This window comes from Ursus americanus, chromosome 14 (genome assembly GCF_024610735.1).
Source record: "Ursus americanus isolate L20-20 chromosome 14, mUrsAme1.1.p, whole genome shotgun sequence".
Taxonomy (NCBI): Eukaryota; Metazoa; Chordata; class Mammalia; order Carnivora; family Ursidae; genus Ursus; species Ursus americanus.
Window position 1 is genome coordinate 63,904,282 of NC_142140.1, and position 18,255 is coordinate 63,922,536.

The following is an 18,255-nucleotide window of genomic DNA, read 5'->3' on the forward strand; positions in this document are numbered from 1 at the left end:
CCCTGCATTCCTTTGGGACCACGGCCCCCCAGATAACATGCGAGTGGGGGCATCCCTCCCCTGCCTGGGCCAGACCTGGGCCGGTGCGGGGCGCGATGAGCGGGAAGAGGACGAGGAGGGAGCTGGCCTGGCCGTGAGCGGGGAGGTGAGGCGGGCAGAGCGGGCCGGGCCAAGGGGGCCTGGGGACCGGGCTTCTGAGGGGCTGCATCATCTCTGCTCTGACTGCCACCCGGCAGGGAGCCAATTAGAAATTGTAACCAGTGCCCTGCACGTTCCAGGAGCCGCTAATGAGCACCCCGCGTTTGCTGCCCCTGCCAGGTGAGAGCAGGCCCCGGGCCCCCCTTCTTCCCGCTGGGGACGTGGAGCTGGGTCTCCGCCGACCCGGGCAGCGGACAGAAGGCTGGGAAACCGGGCAGAGGGCAATGACCTGTGGCTGGCTGGGGGTGTGCGGGTGGGTCCCACCCTGTGTTCGCTCTGGCGCTTTCCACACAAGAGGGGCCCAGTGCGGGTAGGGCTGGGGTGGGCACCAAGCTGGGCAAGAAGGACTGGGGTCGGGGGAGGGCCTCAGGGCCAAGCCCCACCTTGATTGTCGCATCCAGGAAGTGCCCCTGGCGGGGAAGGGTGGCCCGTTCTGGTCCCGTGTGCAGGGAAGGGGCACCGGCCCCTCAGTCTGGACGTGCAGACCCCTAACGTGCTGTGGGACTTCGGGCAGGAGCCTCACCGGCCTGGGCCTGAGTTTCCTGTCACATGGAGGTGTCCTCCAGGGGACAGGACACCTTCTGGATGAGACCCCATCGCAGCCCAGCACCCTGGGGCCCACGCCATCTGCTCAGGGCAGGGTGACACTATGATCTGCGGCCACCCAGCCCTCTGTCGCCCTCGAGGGGACCCCGCCAGTGAGCAGCCTGTGGGGGACAGTTGTTCGCGTTCCTGTCCAGTCTTAGCAATGCTGGCCAGCTCTTCGGGGACACCTCGCCTGGGAGGGGCCCTTCCTTGGTGTGAATGCCCCTGGTGAGCGTGCTCGTGTGACGGCATGCGTGAGTGTGCATGTGAGGTGTGCTTGTGCGAGCAGGTGCTTGTGGGTGTGCACGAGTGTGAGTGTCGCATGTGCGTGCGTGTGGGCGTGTGTGCGAGTGGGCTCCTCTGGGTGTGCTTGTGTGAGTGCCAGTGTGTGGGTGTGCGAGTATAGGTGTGCTCGTGTGATAGCAAATGTGTGCCTGTGTGCATGTGGGTGTGTATGTGTGCGAGCATGTGAGCGTGTGCGTGTATTCGCATGTGTGTGTGCACATGCGTGTGTGCCGGCGAGTGTGCATGTGGGTGTGCGCCTGTGACTGTGTGTGCGTGTGCACGTGTGAGTGTGGGACTGTGTGCACGGGCACACGTGCGTGCGCGTGTGTGACCCTGTGTGTGTGTGACCATGTGTGTCACAGTGTGGGCGTGCTCGTGTGGCAGTGCGGTGTGTGGGTGTGGGTGTGCCTGTGTGTGCCTGTGAGTGTGTGTGCACGTGTGCACATGCGTGTTCACTGCAGAGTCCGCACTCCGTGGGGCGGCGCCGTCTGAGCCCCTCCCGCTGGAGCTGCACGCCGGGGAGGCAAGGCGATGAGAGTGACGGGACGACACTCTGTCCTCAGGGGAGTGTGGGGGGCCGCTAGGCTGGGACCCAGGAAAGGTTTCAGGCCACACTGCCCGCTGGTGCGGGACATGGCCCCTTCCCGCTCCCCTGACCTTCCGCCCCGCCGAGGCCACCCAGCCTCCGGCCTCTCCTCCTCCTTGTCCCTGAGCTTCTTCCGAGGCCCTGTCCTCACTCACCTTTTCACCTTTGCACCCCCTCCCCATCTCACACATCCCAGGAAGTCCTGCTCCCTCTTACACCCATCCCCACCCCTGCCAGTCCCTCTTCGCGCACTCGTTGAGCGCCTGCTGTGTGCCCTCTCCTGTCCTGGGTGCTGAGCTTACGGATATGGAGGAGACACCGGCTTAGCCCTCAAGGAGCTTACAGTCTAGGAGGGGAGAAGGACACACAGACGAGAGCAGGGAACGTGGGCCAGCCTGAGGTCCAGAGACTGGTTCTCCAGAGAGGGTGTGGAGGGAGGGCTTCCCGGAGGAGGGGGCACCGGGAACCTTTGCTCCCGGGGCAAAGCAAGCTCCCAGGCAGAGGGAGGAAGGCCTCGGGCACAGAAGTGGATACAGGCTGGGGAAGCGGGTGCTGGGTTCGGGGGTGTGGGGGCCAGGGAGGCTGGGGAGAGGCCCGCGTGGGCCTCAGCAGCCACGGCCACGTCCGCGTGCGCAAAGCACCGTGAGCCCACCGAGAGCCGGGCCTGCTCACGTTGGCCCATGGGGGCCTGGGTGCTGCCTCCGGCCTCTTCCTTCTCCCTGGGATTCGAAAGTGGGGGGAGACAGACAGCTCACATTCTGAAAGGTGAGATCATCTCACTTTTGCCAGTTCTTGGAAAAATTATTCGTTCCCAGAAATGTTTATTAGTCACCCCTTTTGTTGAAAGACATTTTGGCACCACCAGATGGAAAAATCAAAATGCTTTTTGCAAGATGATTTGTGTCAAGCATGCCTCCTGAGATCCCGCAAGGATTACTTCTGAGGTACAGCTCGAAGGGGAGACGCTGTTGGCATCTGTGGGGAGAGTCAGGGCTCTCTAGGTTGTGCGCGCACGCTCCTGCTTTCTCGGGGGCCCGTGGCAGGAGTGGGCCCGGGACCTAAGCGGAGCTCTCATTCACACTGACATGCCCCTGTGTGCCCCGGGACCTCCTGGGGCCTTGCCGGGCTGGGGTGGGGCGTCTCCCTGCCTTCCTTCCCGTCCTTGCTGAATCCATGCGAACACCTGCGATGGGGGACTTGCGTCCTGCCCACGATATGCTGGGACTCTGCTCCAGACCGGGGACTCCGAAGCCCGAGAGGCTTCTCCTCCCCCGTGCCAGGGCCCGGAGCCTCTGGCCACCCAGAGAAGGCACAGCTGTCCCTTAGAAAGCTGAAGGACAGGTCCCCCCCCCCCCCGGGACCCTTGATCCCCGTTCCTGGTAAGCCAGACACATCCTCCTTGGTAAACCGGCAGGTGGGGTCACTGTGGTGTTGGGGGGACGTTTAGAGTTGATGGAGCTGACGTGGCAGACATTGTAGTGGGGACTGGGGTGCTGGCGATGGGCCTGGCATGTGGGGGACGGAGGTCACGGGCCGATCCCCAATGGGGGGTGGGTGTGGGTGTGCTGCCGGTGGTGGGAATGCCTGCAGATTACCGGGGAGCAGGTGGGGATGTCGTGACGGAGCCTGGCCCTTGCCTGGCTCTCGTCCAGCTGCTCAGGCTGGAGATCAGATGGGGTCGGGGGGCGGAGAGGCCCCGAACTCAGGCCTCTTTTTGTCTCACCAGCCCCAGGGATGTGGGGCCTCTCAGCAAATGAGGGCCTCTCCCCTCTTAACACTCCCTCCCCTTCCTTTTCTTGGCCTCGAGTTCAAGAGCTGTTCCTGATCAGTCCCGTCCGGGGACGACGCGCCTGTGTCCACAGCACGCTTCGATCTCGGGGCTTGGGTGGGGGTACGGATGTTCCCGATCCCCAGGGGCCGTTCCTGGGAGATGCTCCCTCGACCCCCAGTGCACCCCCCGCAGCCCCAGGGAGCAGGACGCAGACCAGCCAGCAGCACGTGGCATGGTGTTTCAGAGGCTCGCTGACCCTTCCCTGGGGGTCACTGGCCCCCCGGGGATCCTGCGATTTCCCCAGCCAGATGTGACCTCCCCTCCTTCCCACCCCCAGAGTGCCAGCCCCATATGGAGGCCAGATGTGGAGCTGGGTCCGCGTGAGTCAGGCTGAGGTCGAGGAATGCGGGTGACCACCAGGTTGGACAGGGAGGGCCCAAGGGCCCCCGTGACAGCTTGACGGAAAGGCCCCTGATCCCTCAGGGTGCTGCACTGACCGGGCCTCCCGCCCCCCTTCCCAGCACAGTGACTCCCTGTCCCCACAGACAGGGGAGCCCGGAGCCTGCGCCTCCCACCACTGCCCCTCCCAGCCGGCTGCAGGGTGCCGAGCTCCAGAGGGGGCTGCGGGTGGGCGGGCAGCTGCCGCTGCCTCGGTCCCCCTCGTTGGAGCTTCCTCTCCTCTTCTTTCTTGCACTGTTTCCTCTCTGAGCATCCTTCCTTAGGGAGGCGGGGCAGGAGGGAAGGCTCTGCAGGGCTAGCAAGGCTGGCTAGTGAGAGGTGTCTCCTCCTGTTTCACAGATGGGGATGTGGAGGTTTGGAGGGGTGGGGGCAGGGATCTGTCCAAGGTGCCTGGAGAGCTGGGCACCTGGGGCTGGGACACTGGCTGTGTCCCACACCTGTGACGGGCAGCACTTGTCCTCTCTGCTGGTCGGGGAGCTGTCTCCAGGGTCACAGAGCATCTCTCGCAGTGACGCAGGGCTCAGATGGGCATTTCCCCCCGCCGTGGCAGGGATCGGGTGGGTCCTGACGCTGCCCGTGCTGGGAGCAGTGCCCGGCACCCCGTTCACCCAGCACCCCTGCCCCCAGTCTTCACACACCTGCCGTGTGCAGCTCCGCCGGGCTGGGAAATAGGGCCAGGCCCCCGTCCCCCATGCCCCAGGGCACCCTCCGGAGCAGGCTGCGGGAGGCGTGGCAGGGGACCGGGGACACCCTTCCAAAGGCTCGCAGGCACATGCTGATTCCCCCAGGGGAACGTGGCTGGCCGAGGAGCAGCCACCGGACTCTGGTGCTGTGGTCTGGATCCCGCTTGGTTCCTATTTCCGGGCCTGACGCCCTTTCTTCGGGGCTCCTTGGAGAAACAGGTTCTGTCCTTGGGGTGTGGGTTGACTTTTAGGATCTAGAGCCGAGTGGGGTGTGCAGAGGGTGCACGACAGGACCCGTCGCTGCTGGACGCCCCAACTCCAGGGCTCCAGCTGGGGAGGCGGGGCTGCCCTTTGAGCTCCTGCGAAGGGGCTGCCTGGAGGTGGTGGCCTTAATGGGGACTGGGCTGCGGGGTATGTTTGGGGACCTCAGACGGGCCACACCCCCGCTGTGCAGCACGTATCAATTTGCAGCCAGAAGCACCGTCCGCATCGAGCTTTCTGGGAGCGCTGGAGGCCACGCGTCCAGGAGGGCAATGAGGGGCCTGGACTGAGGCCATATTCGGGGAGATCGACCCTCTTGCCTTCTCCTCCTTCAGAGCCCAGGACTCCTGCTGGTGCACCGGCCTGGGGCAGCACTCCTCGCTGGGCCTTCCTGGGGGGGCTGGGAGGCAGGTTTGGCCAGAGGACATCTCCTGGGGCTGTGTGAGGCCATCCTCCGGGGTGACACTCTGGCCTCTCTGGCCAGGCCTGGGGTGGGAGGCGGGGGCCAAGCCAGGCTGTTTCGGTCCCTCTGGCTTGGGAGAGGGGGTCATCTCTCTCTGGCTCCTTTGAGGAAGAGACCAGCCCGGTGATGAGGGCACCCCACTGGGCAGGCAGGGCTCAGGTCCACTCTCCTCCCTGAGCCTCTGGCCAAGCGGGGTGGTCAGTCCCCCGACCCCTTCTCACTTGTGAAGGGGGATGCAGGTGGCCAGGCCAGACTGGGACCGTTTCCCAGGGAACAGGACTCATGTCTTCCCCAGAGTTTCCCTCTCCAATTCCCGGATGTCCCGACATCCTCTCCTCTGGGGATCCCTGTGCAGTGAGATGGTCCCAGGCACCTCACCCCTCTCCCCTCCCAAGAACGAGCCTGAGCACCGGGGCGTGGCTGGGAAACTGAGGCAGCTTTCACGTTGCTCTTGGTTCTGAGAGAGAGAGGCAAACCAGGACTTCTTTTGCCGAGAAGTAAAAAGGAGGGACCCTCAGCCGGCCCTAAGGTCCCCACCTTCTCTGAGGTCTGAGGTCGGACTTTTCGGGGGTGGCAGCCCGGGGATTCCTGAGCACTCCTGTGCCGGGCTGTGGCCCGTGGCCTGGTCTGGCCACAGCTTGCCCAGCTGGCCACCTCGTTTCAGGCGGACGGCCGAGACACCTCATGGCGAGTGCGCGGGTCCCGGCTCGATGGCCCGCACCCCCGGCCCGCCCACTCGCTCCGTCCCCTCTGGCCGGTCAGCGTCTTCGAGAACAAGACTTGGCCCGGCTCCGGGCTTTCTTACCTTCAGGGGCGACTGGGAAGCATGTGGTCAGAGCTGCATTTTATGAAAGCAGCTGCAACTCATGACACACTTTCTATACCGGGAGATTTATGGGGCTGCATGGTTTTAATGGTTTCTGTGGGGTTAGTGTCCTCCCCCATTCGTCCTGGCCGCTGTCTCTGAGACAGATGGGTGACAAGTCTTCCCCGGCTGGACCGGCCCAACAGGAAGGTATGGCTGGGCGGGCGGTGGCGGGGGGAGGCCGGGGGCTGGCCACCCAAGCCTCCTTGGGAGGGGCGGCTGCTGGGAAGCCCCTGGGGGCCCACCCTGAGCAGCCCATAAATCCAGGAGACCTCCGGGCGGCAGGAAGCCTCCCCACAGAGGTGTCCCAGGGCTCCAGGCTTGTGGGAAGAGGAAGATGCTTGGGAGCCCCTGTCCCCCATGAGGGCCCGTGCCAGGGCCCCTCCCCCAGGGCCCGGCCCAGCAGGTTGTCTCAGGCGGAGCCAGCAGATGAATGAGCAACAACTGTATACTCTTCCCGGAGCAAACAGCTATCCTAGAACCTGGCCCAGGCCGGGAGCTTTGATGCCAGCAGGAGGTCCCCCAAACCTACCAGCAGGGACATAAGTCGGCTTAGAGCTACTTCCTGTCACTAACTGTCCCGGGAGGTGGCTGTGCCAGGTCCTCGGAGGGCCCAGAGCTGACAGGCTCTGAGTCTCTTGGGTCAGGGCTGGAGCTGGGGAGGAAGGCTCGGAAGGAACAGGGACAGAGAGAACATGGCTGCCTGCTGGGGGCCAGCAAGTCCCCCCTGGGAGGACTCCAAGCACAGGACCTGGAGCTTCTTTTTCATATGCTTTTGATGGCCTGAGAGTCTCCCAGCATTGGGACCCAGGAGAGGTTGAGGCTTCCTGGAAGGATGGCCAAGGTCTGTTCCTATAGGACATGTGGGGGCCCTGTGCACCAAGCCTGCCCTGGGCCTGCCTCTGGGCTCCCCGCTCCTTGGCCAGGCCAGTCCACCTCTGGCACAGGCCGTTCTTGCCGACTGTGGCCTCTGTGGGCCAGGCCCTCGGTCCACCTCTCACCTGCTGGGAGTCGCAGCCAGCCCTGCAGCTGAAGGATGGAGAGCTGCGTGCCCCCCACCAGCCTGGCTGCAGGCTGGGATTAAGAAGAGAAGTGCGTCGTCACAGCCCTGCGCCGGGGGCTGGTAAGTCCTTCCTGTGAACCCCAGGATTGCTGGGGGTCGGGGGGGGGCTGCCGCCACGCCCTGCCTGCCGCCTTGCTATCAGCCGTGAGGCGGGCTGCAGACATGGGGGCTCCTAGGCCAGGAGACAAAGTGCAGCCTGGCCCCTAGGACCTGGGCCACAGACGCCAGCTCCTCGCTCCTAGTGAGCTCTCTCCTTGCCCCGTTCTGCAGACAAGCTTCCCCTCCAGCTTGCTCAGGGGCGCCCACAGGGGCCCCAGCTCAGCTGGACTTCCCAGAGCTGACCTCACCCATCCTGCCTGGCGGGCTCCAGGTCTCCTCCTCCCCATGCCTGCTTTTGTCCATGCAGAAAGCAGGGCCCCAGGCTCCAGGCACGCAGCTCTCTTGCAGCCTGAGCCCTCATTTTTGGGGGTGAGCAAGGGCTCAGCGTCAGGGAGGGCGTTTGCGGTGTGGACACTGAGATGCGGCCGCTTATCACTGAGAGAGGGGGCCAGGCTCCCCAGCTCGGCCACTGCCTCATCTCTGCGCTGGAGAGGGACACCTCTGGTTTGCGCTGGGACCCTCGGCCTGCCCGCTGGTCCCAGCATGCCTCTTCCTGTCCCCGTCTAATCTCTGTCTGCCTTTGAGGGTCATGGCCCTTATTTCTGAAGACGGGATGGGGGATGCTCACTGGGCCCCCACGTTCTGCCCTCTTGGAGGTCACGCTAGGACATCAGTGCACAGACGGGGGGGTGGTGGCTTAGGCATCCTAAGGGCTGAGGCTCATGGGCCTGGTGTTGCATGTCGTGTGGGTGTAAGGGGCACACCCGCAGGCATCGTGGTGCCCGCGTGGGCAGAGCTGCCTGTGCCCGGTGTGAGAGTTGGGCGGTGCCACGGGCCCCCAGGAGACCCCAGTCATCCCGGGCTCCCGGCCAGCAGGCCCCGCGGAGGTGGTGGCCGTCCCCGTGCCGTGCTGTGGCGGGCTCGCTCCCCGAGCGTGCGGAGTGGGTCTGCCTGAGGTCACAGTTTCAGTGTGCATTTTGAATATTTTCAGCTGGATGTGCACGGCAGGGACTTGGCCCGTGCACTGCGTGTGCAGCTCATACTTGGTGGGCTGCGTAATGTGCGGAGGCGTTGCCAAGGGCAGCGGAACTGTGGATTTTTTCCAGCATAATCACATGAATTCTACCGCCACCCTCCCCTGCCCCTGCGCCCGCCTGTACCGTCCGGCTCCAAGGCCTGGGAGCCGCTGGGAACTGCTGGGGTGGAGGGAAGACGGGGGCCGTTGCTTTATCCCAGTGGACCGGCGTCTACTGCTCTGGCCCCTGGATTCTCGGGGACAAGGTGTTCAGGGGTGGGGCACCCCTTTGGGCTGTGTCCTCAGTGTGGAGCGGAGCCCCTCCACTCCTGTACTGGCCGGGCCTGGGGAAGTGGGGGGGGGTTGCTGCTTTGGATGCCCTTCCTGGTGTTCCAGAACATTCCTTCAGGGGAGGGAAGCTCCAGACCGGGGAAGGTGGGGCATGGGTCTCCAGTCCTCCTGCTGTGTGAAGGGCCACATTCTTGCCGCTCCAGAGAGTAAGAAGGGCCAGAGCAGGGCCTGACCGGTCCGGCTAGCTCTCTCCGGCCTCCCCCCAGCCCAGCTGGCCCACGTCGCCAGGGCTGCCGTCCCGCCTGGCCCTGGGCCGACACCCAAGATCCGAGCCCCCAGTTCCAACCAGGCGAGTTTGCTCGGGCCGCCAGAACCAAGCGCCACAGGCTGGGGGCTTAAGCAACAGAAATTTATTGTCTCACGGTTCCGGAGGCCGGAGTCGGAGATCGAGGTGTCCGCACGCGGCTTCTCCGGAGACCCCCTCCTCGGTTTGCAGGCGGCTGCTTCTCGCGGTGTCTTCCCTCCGTGTGTCTGTGTGTCCATCCTGATCTGCTCCTCTCAGGAGGCCACAGTTGATTGGATTAGGGCTCCCTCTAATCACTTCCTCTTACCGTACTGACCTCCGCAGTGACCCTGTCTCTGAACACTGGCACGTCCTCGGGTCCTGGGGGGCTTGCACGTCGTCCTGTGAAATCTGGGGCCGGGAGACACGGCTCAGCCTGTCCCCACTAGATGCCCAGGGCCTGGGGTCACAGCCGCGTTCCCCAGGCGCTTTCTACAGCATCTTTCTGGGGCCACCCCCTGCCCACCCCAGCTGGCGGGGTAGTGGGGGGGAGGGCACCGTGGCTGGGCCGGGGGTCTGCGATCCCACACAGGGAAACAGCAGCATCCTGACGGAGCCTCATTCTGCATTCAGCTCAGTCCTGAGGAGAGGAAACCGGGGTTCTCAGGGACGCCGGCTCCCCCGTCGCTTAGAGGGGCACTCAGTTGCCACGGTGACCTCCCTACGCACAAACACACGGCCCAGCCACTTCTGCAGGCTGGAGAGGGCTCCCCACCCCACCTCAGAGTTCACACTGAGTGTTGAGTCCCTTGGTGACAAAAACATGGAAACCGTTGCCATGGCAGCCATTCTTTGGAGCCCTCAGACTGGAGTGCAAAGTTCGGGATGCCCAGGAACGGCTGAAATGAAATATGGGAAAATCTGCCACGTCCCTCACCCCAGAAGGACGAGCTGGAGGGTGGCGGACCCTCCCCTGGACCTCTCTGTCCCCGAACCTCCCCGGCATCCTGGGCCAAGTGTGGGGACAGAGGGGAACAGGGAGGGCCCTGGGAGTGAAGGCGGCAGGGTGGGCCCCGGAGACCTTGAGAGAGGCTGGCCAGCACGGGCGGCCAGGCCAGGCCAGGAGTGGGCAGGTGACGAGCGTGCGGCATGCCCCGGGGACATGTCCTCCTGGCTGTTGGAGCCACGGAGCCGGCCCACAGCTTGGTTTCTGCAGGTGTAATCTGGAGAGATGCGCTGCTCCTTTTCCAGAAGGGCTCAGGTCCACTCATCCGTCACAATCTTCAGCCTGGTCCAGGGGTGAAGGATGCAGGGGGTGGGAGGTGGGCTCAGCAAGGGCAACATGCCCTGTTCTGATGGGGGGGACAGGGAATGACTAGGTTTTCCTTGATCGGTCTGTGCAGCGGAGACCTCTCCCTTTTTCCCTGGAATGATTATGTGCCCTCCCCCAGCAGTTCCCCAGTGGGGCCCCATGGGGCTCTGCTAACTCGAGATGCACTTGCTGAAGAGGTCTGCAGTCCAAGTTGTTTGGGAAACCAACACACGGATACACACGCACGATTTGTAGATTGAAGGCTCTGAAAAGTCCTGCAGTAAGGAAACGTCTTGACTTTGTTTAACCCAGAATTTCACAAACCTATTCAGCAAAGATCCCCCTCTGTTTCTTTAAAAGGCATTTCCTCCTGTTTTTAAAATACCTCCTAATGTCCTGCAGAAATAACATTAACATTTACTAGGGCACTGATTCTCAAAGCGTGTTCCCTGGAGCAGCGGCAGTGGCACCACCTGGGGATTGGTCAGAGAGGCAGACTCTGGGGGCCCATTCAGATCTGTTGAATCGGAAACTCCGGGGTGACGCCCAGAAATATGCGTTTGACAAGCCCTCCGGGGGATTCTGATGCAGGCTCCAGTGGAGAACCCTGTACCAGGGGATGTTTCAGTGGAGAATTAGGAGGGGAATAGCCTGGGGAACTGGAGAGAGTCAGGAGGGAGGGAGGCAGCCTGGCAGGGATGGGAAGGGGGCAGTACAAGGACCCTGGACTCTGGAAGGGGAACCGCGACCACCCGGAAGGGCAGGTTCACGGTACCCTGCACCTGGCACTGAGATCCCATCATGGTTTTCTGAGATTGGGTCAAGGGCAAGGTTGTGTGTCTGGAGGTGTCATGAGGCTTGATGTTAAGGGCTTGGAGCCTTTGGAAATGCCATGGCAGGAGGTGGGGGGGGGCACTAAGGAGGTTCCCACCCAGACTGCCAGGAGTGGCCCGGGCTGCTCTCACAGAGGGCACCTGTCCTGGGCAGGCAGACTCTGCCCAGAGTGCTGGGAGGAGGGGTGGTCAGTTCCTATAAGCTTCTGCTAGCCTTGCTGGCCCCAGAGGGGGCTTGTCCCCAAAGGCAGTGCTTCAACACAGGCATGAGGTAAGGCTTTCTGGAGCAGCGGCCAGGTCCAGGTGTTGGCAGGTGGGGTTCTCCCGATCAGCTTCGGCACCACCCACGCGTGCCCCAGGGGGGTACCCTGTGCCGTCCCTTCTCAGCTGTGCCTTCTCCATAGGGCCTCCGGGGGAGAGGGCGCGGGCAGACAGGCCCCACCTGGCTACAGGAACCGGTGGGTGCCCAGGCGGCACTCCTCGGCCCCGGGGCCCACTCTCCCGCCTGTGCTTCCTTGCAGCGGTCCAGGTCCACATCCTGAAGGCGGACAAGGCAGGGGACTGGTGGAAGTTCACGGTGAACATCATCTCCGTGTACAAGCAGGGCACGAGCCGCATCCGCCGCGGTGACCAGAGCCTGTGGATCCGCTCGCGGGACATTGCCTGCAAGTGTCCCAAAATCAAGCCCCTCAAGAAGTACCTGCTGCTGGGCAACGCGGAGGACTCGCCCGACCAGAGCGGCATCGTGGCGGACAAGAGCAGCCTGGTGATCCAGTGGCGGGACACGTGGGCGCGGCGGCTGCGCAAGTTCCAGCAGCGCGAGAAGAAGGGCAAGTGCAAGAAGGCCTAGCGCGGAGGCAGCGGCGCGGCGGGCCGGCGGGCGGGGCGGGGCGGGGCGGGGGCCGAGCGGGCTTTCCCGGGCGGGGGCGGGGCGGGCGGGGGACGGGGCCGCGGGGCGGAGCTTCGGGCCGCGGCCCCGCCCCCAGCCTCCCCCCACCTACCCCGACCGCCGCGCGCCCGGGGCGGGAGAGATGAGGACGAGACTTAGCTACCTCACGGGCTCCTTCCAGAGCAGCGGCGCGGGCCTGACCCGGGGCGGGGGGGCCGAGGGGCCGGGGTGAGGGGCGCAGAGCCGCGCAGGTGGGGCCGCCCCCGCGGCGCTGGCCGGTTCTGGGGAGGGGAACGTGAGAACTGTGAACCCGGGGTGGGGGCGCTGATCGAGACGTCCCTCCTACCCCCCAGACCCTCCTTTGTCTGGGGATCCCCGCACGGGACCCCTGGCCGCGACAACTTGGGCCCCAGCCCGCACTTGGGGCTGCCTGAGCGGTCTGTCCCACCGGCAGTCCCCGTGGCCTCCGCTGCCACCTGCTGAGTTGGTCGTGGGGGGGGGGTTGGGGGGACAGGGATCCCGTCCGTGGAGTCAGAGGAGCGCGATCCGGGGTTGGCGCCTGTCCGCACCCCGCTGCGCGATGGGTGCTGGCCCGGGCGTCTGGCCCATGCGGAGGGCAGTGGGCCCAAGGACACCCCTGAGAAGCCCCAGCCGGGTGGTCACCGTCTCACGCTGGAGCTGCCTGTTGGAGAGGCATTGCGAAGGCAAAACCTCCCAGAGAGTTTCCTTTCTGGAAACTTGGAACCAGCGCCTTTATGACATTTTCCAGGGGAGGGGGAAGGGGCAGTGACACTATTTGTGTAATGACGTCAGCTCCTGGGAAGGGCCTGGGGTATGGAATGCAGGTTTGCACAGGCAGTTGGGCCGGCCTGGGGGAAGGGGCTCGGCCTCCTCGGCCAGGGTTTGCGGGCTCCGCAAGGTCCCAGGGTGCCTGAGCCTCAGGCAGGCAGTGGCAGGGATGACCAGGTTCCCATGGGCCAAGGAAGCCACAACCACTTCCTCTTGCTGCCCTCACTCCTGCGTCCCTCAGGAAAGGGACAGAGGCTGCTGGACCGAGAGTGCCCGCTGCAGCCACCCCGCCCTGGGGCCGCCCCTCCAGCTGGACAGCACCTCACCTGCTCCTTCCCGGCTGCCCCTTCTTTGCGGAGGCCTTCTGTGCTCCCTGGTGTGTCCAGGCCCCCTTTCCAAAGCTTTCTGGAGACACTGTCCCCAAACAGGCAGCCCCAACCCTTTGGCCCTTTGGCTCGCCGCACACAGGGCCCATTGCGGGGCCCTGGGGCCTTCAGCCGCCCTGCCTCGGAGCTCTCTGCACTGCCCAGGGCCTCTGGCCCACGTCCTCACCCCCCGGCACACTGAATCAGAGGCCTGGCTCCCGTCTCAGTCAGGAGATTGGTTTCATTTTCCCTGCCGGAGCTTGGCTGCTCACAAGGGTCATACCAAGGATGGAGCGGGCCCCTCGCGGTCTGGCTTCCCTCCGCCTCCCCGCTTCGGCCTGCAGCTCGGCTGCCTTTTACTGAGCACCTGCTCTGTCCAGGCACTTTATCCATGTGATGTCACGTAAGCCTCACGACAACCCTGAGACAGGGATTCTCACCCACCTCTGCCACGAGGACACTGAAGCACGCATGCTCAAGGTCACAGGCAAATACGAGGCAGAGCCGGGTTCAGACTCCAGAGCCCGGCCTCCTGGCCCGCACTGCCCCTCTGCACGCTGCCGTGTAGCCCACCCACCCCCGAGACACTGGCCCCGGTTGTGGCATCTAGCCTGGGGAATAGAAGTCAGGGCGGAGACGGCGGGGCGGGGGGCTGGGCACGACATCTTAAGAGGTGGCGGCCAGAGTGGGTGAGGCGGGGCGTCAACTCGCCACAGTCCAAGAAGGCAGGCCTTGGCTAACCCTAAAACATCACAGAAAGGACATTTGGCCGCCTGGGGGTGTTTGGAGGGCTTCCAGGACAGACTGGGAGAGCTGCCTAAGGGGGCAGGGGGAAGACAGCATTGCCCTGGGAAGGAATATCCAGGCCCCAGGCTGGGTGCACGGGGAACCCTCCCGTGGCCAGGCCTCGTCCAGGCCCGGAGTGGGTCGTGAGTGCCACGAACATCTCTGAGGCCTGCCTGCCTGCCGGCCGGCCGTGAAAGGGCCTGGTCTCCTGTCAGCTCACACTGGCCTGGCTTCTTCACCCTGCCCGGAAGGGCTGTGCCCTCCTGGGCCTGAGGGTCACCCCACATCCACTGAGGGGCTGGCACTGTTGGTCTCCGAGGCCCCCTCAGCCCTGGAGCCAGGGGCCTGCCAAGTGACAATGCCTCTTGCTTTAAATGCCACCAGCCTCCAGCCTCGACCTCCTCGAGGGCGCGGGCTGTCCCGTCCCCCTGCCCCGCCCCGTGGCCTGGCCCCAGAGCAGCCGGGTGGGGGTGAGGACCCTCTTGGGGAGTTCAGTCATCCCAGCCTGTCTCGCCCATCTCGGGGACCCAGCCCTCCGCTCCTCGGGTTCCAGCCACCGACTTCCGCAGCAAGGGCCCACCCTGGGGAAGGCACCCTCCTCCAGCCCGCACCTCCCTAGGAAGGAGACGGAAGGAGGAGTGGAGGCGTTCCGGTTTGTACAGTTAGGAACGGATGTAAAATGGAGCTAGATTTTGATTTTGAAGAGTGTATTAACCAGAGTTGTGATATGTAGGTGTTCGAAGAAAAACATACCAGATTAGTTTTTAAAACGACAACAGATTGCCCACCTGTCCTTCTTCTTATCCGCTGGGTGGGCTGCAGCCCCTGACGGCAGAGTGCTTGCTTTACTGACACAGTAACACTAAAGACTTGGGGGTGGAAGGGAGGGGGGAGGAGAGGGGCAGTCCCAGGCGCCCACAGATGGGAAGGAGGGAGGGAGGGACCCCTGTGGTGCAAGCCAGGGCGGCTGGGGGCCTCCCCAAGGCCCCTCGTGTCCTCCTCGAGCTCAGTGTCCATAGTCATAGCATGCGGGAAATGGGTACAGACTTCCTTGGGTAGGCCCCAGATTGGAATGAGACTGAAAAACGTCAGGGTCTCAACACTTAAAGGAAGCTCTCTATGCCCCGAGAAAGAAAGAGAGAGCGAGAGAGGGACTGGCGAGTGGATGAACTAGACTCATGGATGGGGTCACTGGGCCACGCACGGTTCATGGCCACAGCCATGCCATACCTTAGGGGTATCCACATGAGCACTCGCGGGGCCTCGCCCCCCCTGCCAAAACCAAGCCAGCCCCGCTCCTGCGTCATCAGACCTCTGTTCTCCCGGCTCCCAAAGGCACTTCCGTCCCCCCCCCCATCTCCCTCCTGCGTTTCTGAGTTCTGTTCACTCAGAATTGTAAATGTTTAGTTGTGACCATGACATATTGTTTGGGTCAGTGTTTCTTTCCAATGCATACTAATATATTATGGTTATTATATATGAATATATTTAATGACATGGAAAAAGTTGTGGATTTTCTTTTTTTTTAAGGTTTTTTTTTTTTGGGGGGGTTTAGAGTTGTAATGGACCCAGATGGAACTTGTAACGTGGGCCCCACATGATAGAACTAAGTTCAGATATCATTTAAATAAACTCTTGTACACTGTTCACTGTCTCCTTGTCTTTACTGGTGGCCTGAGCCTGCTGTGGGGAGAGGACAGTGAGTCTTCAGGCAACTCTTAAGGAATATGGCTTCTGCTCTTAGAACCCCCAGCGACTGAGCCCTAACTACCCCCAAAAAGACAGGGAAGGGCCACTGTGCTTGCAAAGTCCTAGGGTTTGCTGGCTCTGACTGCGATTTGGAGCAAAAAGCCTCCTGGGTGGGACCATGTGTATTTCAGTCCCCAAGACACCGCCCCTGGGATCCATCCTTGCCACTCCCCGGGGCTCCAGGTTAGGAGGGCTCCAGGGGGGCAGCAAAAAGTGTCCTTGAACACCTCTGAACTTCCCCTTCTGAAGGATTCAGAACCTGCAAGTAATTTTTGCCTTTCACAGAATCCGGGTCTTCTGCTCAAAGCCAGGAAGAGACTCCGGAGGAAAGACAACAGGGTTGGGGAAACTCAGAGTGGGCTTCAAGCCACTGCTAAAGGCTTCGAGCAGGGCAGGCCCTGGGAGCCGAGCTCACTGGGTTTCTGGGAGGCTATATTTAAACCTCCAAATGGTTGCGCTTTCTTTATTAAATAAACAGTTCAGTCATTAGGAACACGTTCCGTTGCCATGCAAGAGGGGGGCCGATCGTCACCAGGAAGCTATAATTTCTGCACCCAGCTGTTTCGAAGACAGGTCTCAGCGACGGGCCTCGTCTGGCCCTGGAAGGCCCGGAAAGCCCTTTCCTTGAGGCTTGGAGAGGTGACAGAGATGCCTTGAGCTTCTCAGGAAGAACCAGGGCCAGCCCAGCTGCCACGGGGCTCCGGCTCTGAGAGATGGGGGCTGTGTTCTCGGAACCAGGGGTCAAAGCCCGGCCAGGAGTGACCTCCAGTGTCCCTTGATCTCCAGTGTCCTCATCAGCTCGGGAGTGGGTCCCCGCTGGGGTGGCAATGCCTGGACGGGCCGAGGAGAGAGGAAGACTTTTCTGGCCAGTGCAGACCCGGGGGGTGGGGGGTCTTATGCTCTCACTGGGGAGGGGACGCGCTGCCCCCTGCTGAAGTCAGTACAGGAGGTAAGCCCGAGATGCTGCTAAGTGCTGGCCCGAGGTGGCCGACAAGCCCACTGAGAGACGGCTGCTGGTGCCCAAGGAAGCTGAGCGACCCCGTCTGGGACTCTGGGTCCAAACCCCAGACACTCCGGGGCGGGGACGCTTCCTGGGGTCTGTCCAACTTTCCGGGAGGCCAGGCCCCCTCCCGAGGCAGCGCGCTGGCTGCCCACTCCCGGCAGAGACGCCCTGGGCTTCAGATTTTATTGAACAGACATCTCTTCCCGTGCTCTCTTAAGACTAAGTAAAGGCAGAGAAGGCACAAGCCAAGAGAAATGGGGAGGGAAGGACGGACAGAGCCAGTGAGACGCACGGTGTCCGGGTGCACGAGCTCACTGCTGTATCCACCTGCGGGCTCCACGGACCACAGGCCACTGCTGGGAGGAGGCGAATGCTCCTTGTGATCGGCATGTGGCTGGAAGTCTGAAATTGGACAATTAGAGGAAAGACGAGTCTTGGCCCACTTTTTAAAATAAGGGGGAAAAATACCCCCCTGTAACTTGAGCAGACGCGAGGCTGGAAAACCCAATAGATAAAAGCAGATCTGTGGTCTATGCAAGAGCTCCCAGGGTAACCCCGATGCTGACAACGCGGGGAGTAAGGGGTCTAAGGAGGCTGGGGCTGGCCTTGCGGACTGGGAGGGAGGACGCAGCCACAGGCCAGCCGCAGTTCTAGAAGCCGGGGGCCCGTGGGAATTCTGCAGCAGCCCCGTGGATGGACAGGGCTCCGCCGGGGCCCCAAGGGCCCTGAAAGGAGCACAGCTTCCTGGGGCTGATTAAGACTAAGCTTTAGTTACAGTTATTAATAATAATGAAATTTCAACAGAACATAAGTACCAGTCGTAAGCAGGTATCTGGACTTCTTTATATGGTATCCGGCCTTTAAATGCTTATCATTCATAATCAGTTAAGTTAAACAGCACTTATACTGTTATTTTAATATAGTTTATTTCCACGGAAAAAGGCTCTATCCTGCCTCTCTTCCCTGTGCTTAGGATGAGGTCCTAACTGCTCACACGGCCTATGCAGAGCACTGCGGGCCCCCGGGGACTGCAGTCCTGACACTTCTGGGGGTGGGTGGGGGGTGGGAGGACCAGGCCTTGCCAAACCAAGCTGGAAAATGCCCCCGTTAGGTTAGCCACGTTAACTCTGGGGTGGGTCTCGACGCAACAGATCCCCAAACGTGGCTCAACCCAGCTAGGTGCCCTTTGCTTCAGAGAGGTGGGCGTCATCCAAGAGAAACTCAGCCGGCAGGAAGCTAAGGACAGGGGGATCCTTCCTGCCCGGCACCACCCCGGGGCGCAGACAGCAGGTCCTCACGGCCGAACCAGCCGGCATTTCACCGCCTCCCCTGCCTGCGGGTCCAGAGAAGTGAAGTCACTTGTCCAGGGCACCCAGCTAGCCGGGCCCCGAGCCCACTCCGTCAAAAGAACAGAAGCTGCTGTGTGCAGACATCAGCCCAGTGTTTGGCTTGAAAAGGCCTTTCCGTGTGACTGAGCCAGGACGCCGTGGCTCTGGTTCAAAGACGCCCCACAAGTTGCCGGGGCTCCGTGCTGAGCAAGTCAAGAGGAGGTGAGAAAGTCAAACAGACCTTCAATGCTGCCTCCCGTGAGCCCCAAAGTGGGGGGGGGGGGTTCCAAGGAG

At 62.7% G+C, this 18,255-nt stretch overlaps 1 protein-coding gene across 4 annotated transcripts in view; it reads left to right on the forward strand.

The window, feature by feature from the left end:
* The window catches only part of NTN1 (netrin 1), a 174,447-nt gene extending 162,510 nt beyond the window's left edge, over nucleotides 1–11,937 (forward strand). For all 4 annotated transcript variants that reach the window (XM_045797266.2, XM_045797265.2, XM_045797267.2 and 1 more), the window contains exon 7: nucleotides 11,574–11,937. In XM_045797266.2, coding sequence (XP_045653222.1) covers nucleotides 11,574–11,902 — 329 coding nt within the window. In that variant the 3' untranslated portion in view covers nucleotides 11,903–11,937. The remainder of the gene's footprint in view (nucleotides 1–11,573) is intronic.
* Nucleotides 11,938–18,255: the final 6,318 nt, after the last annotated feature.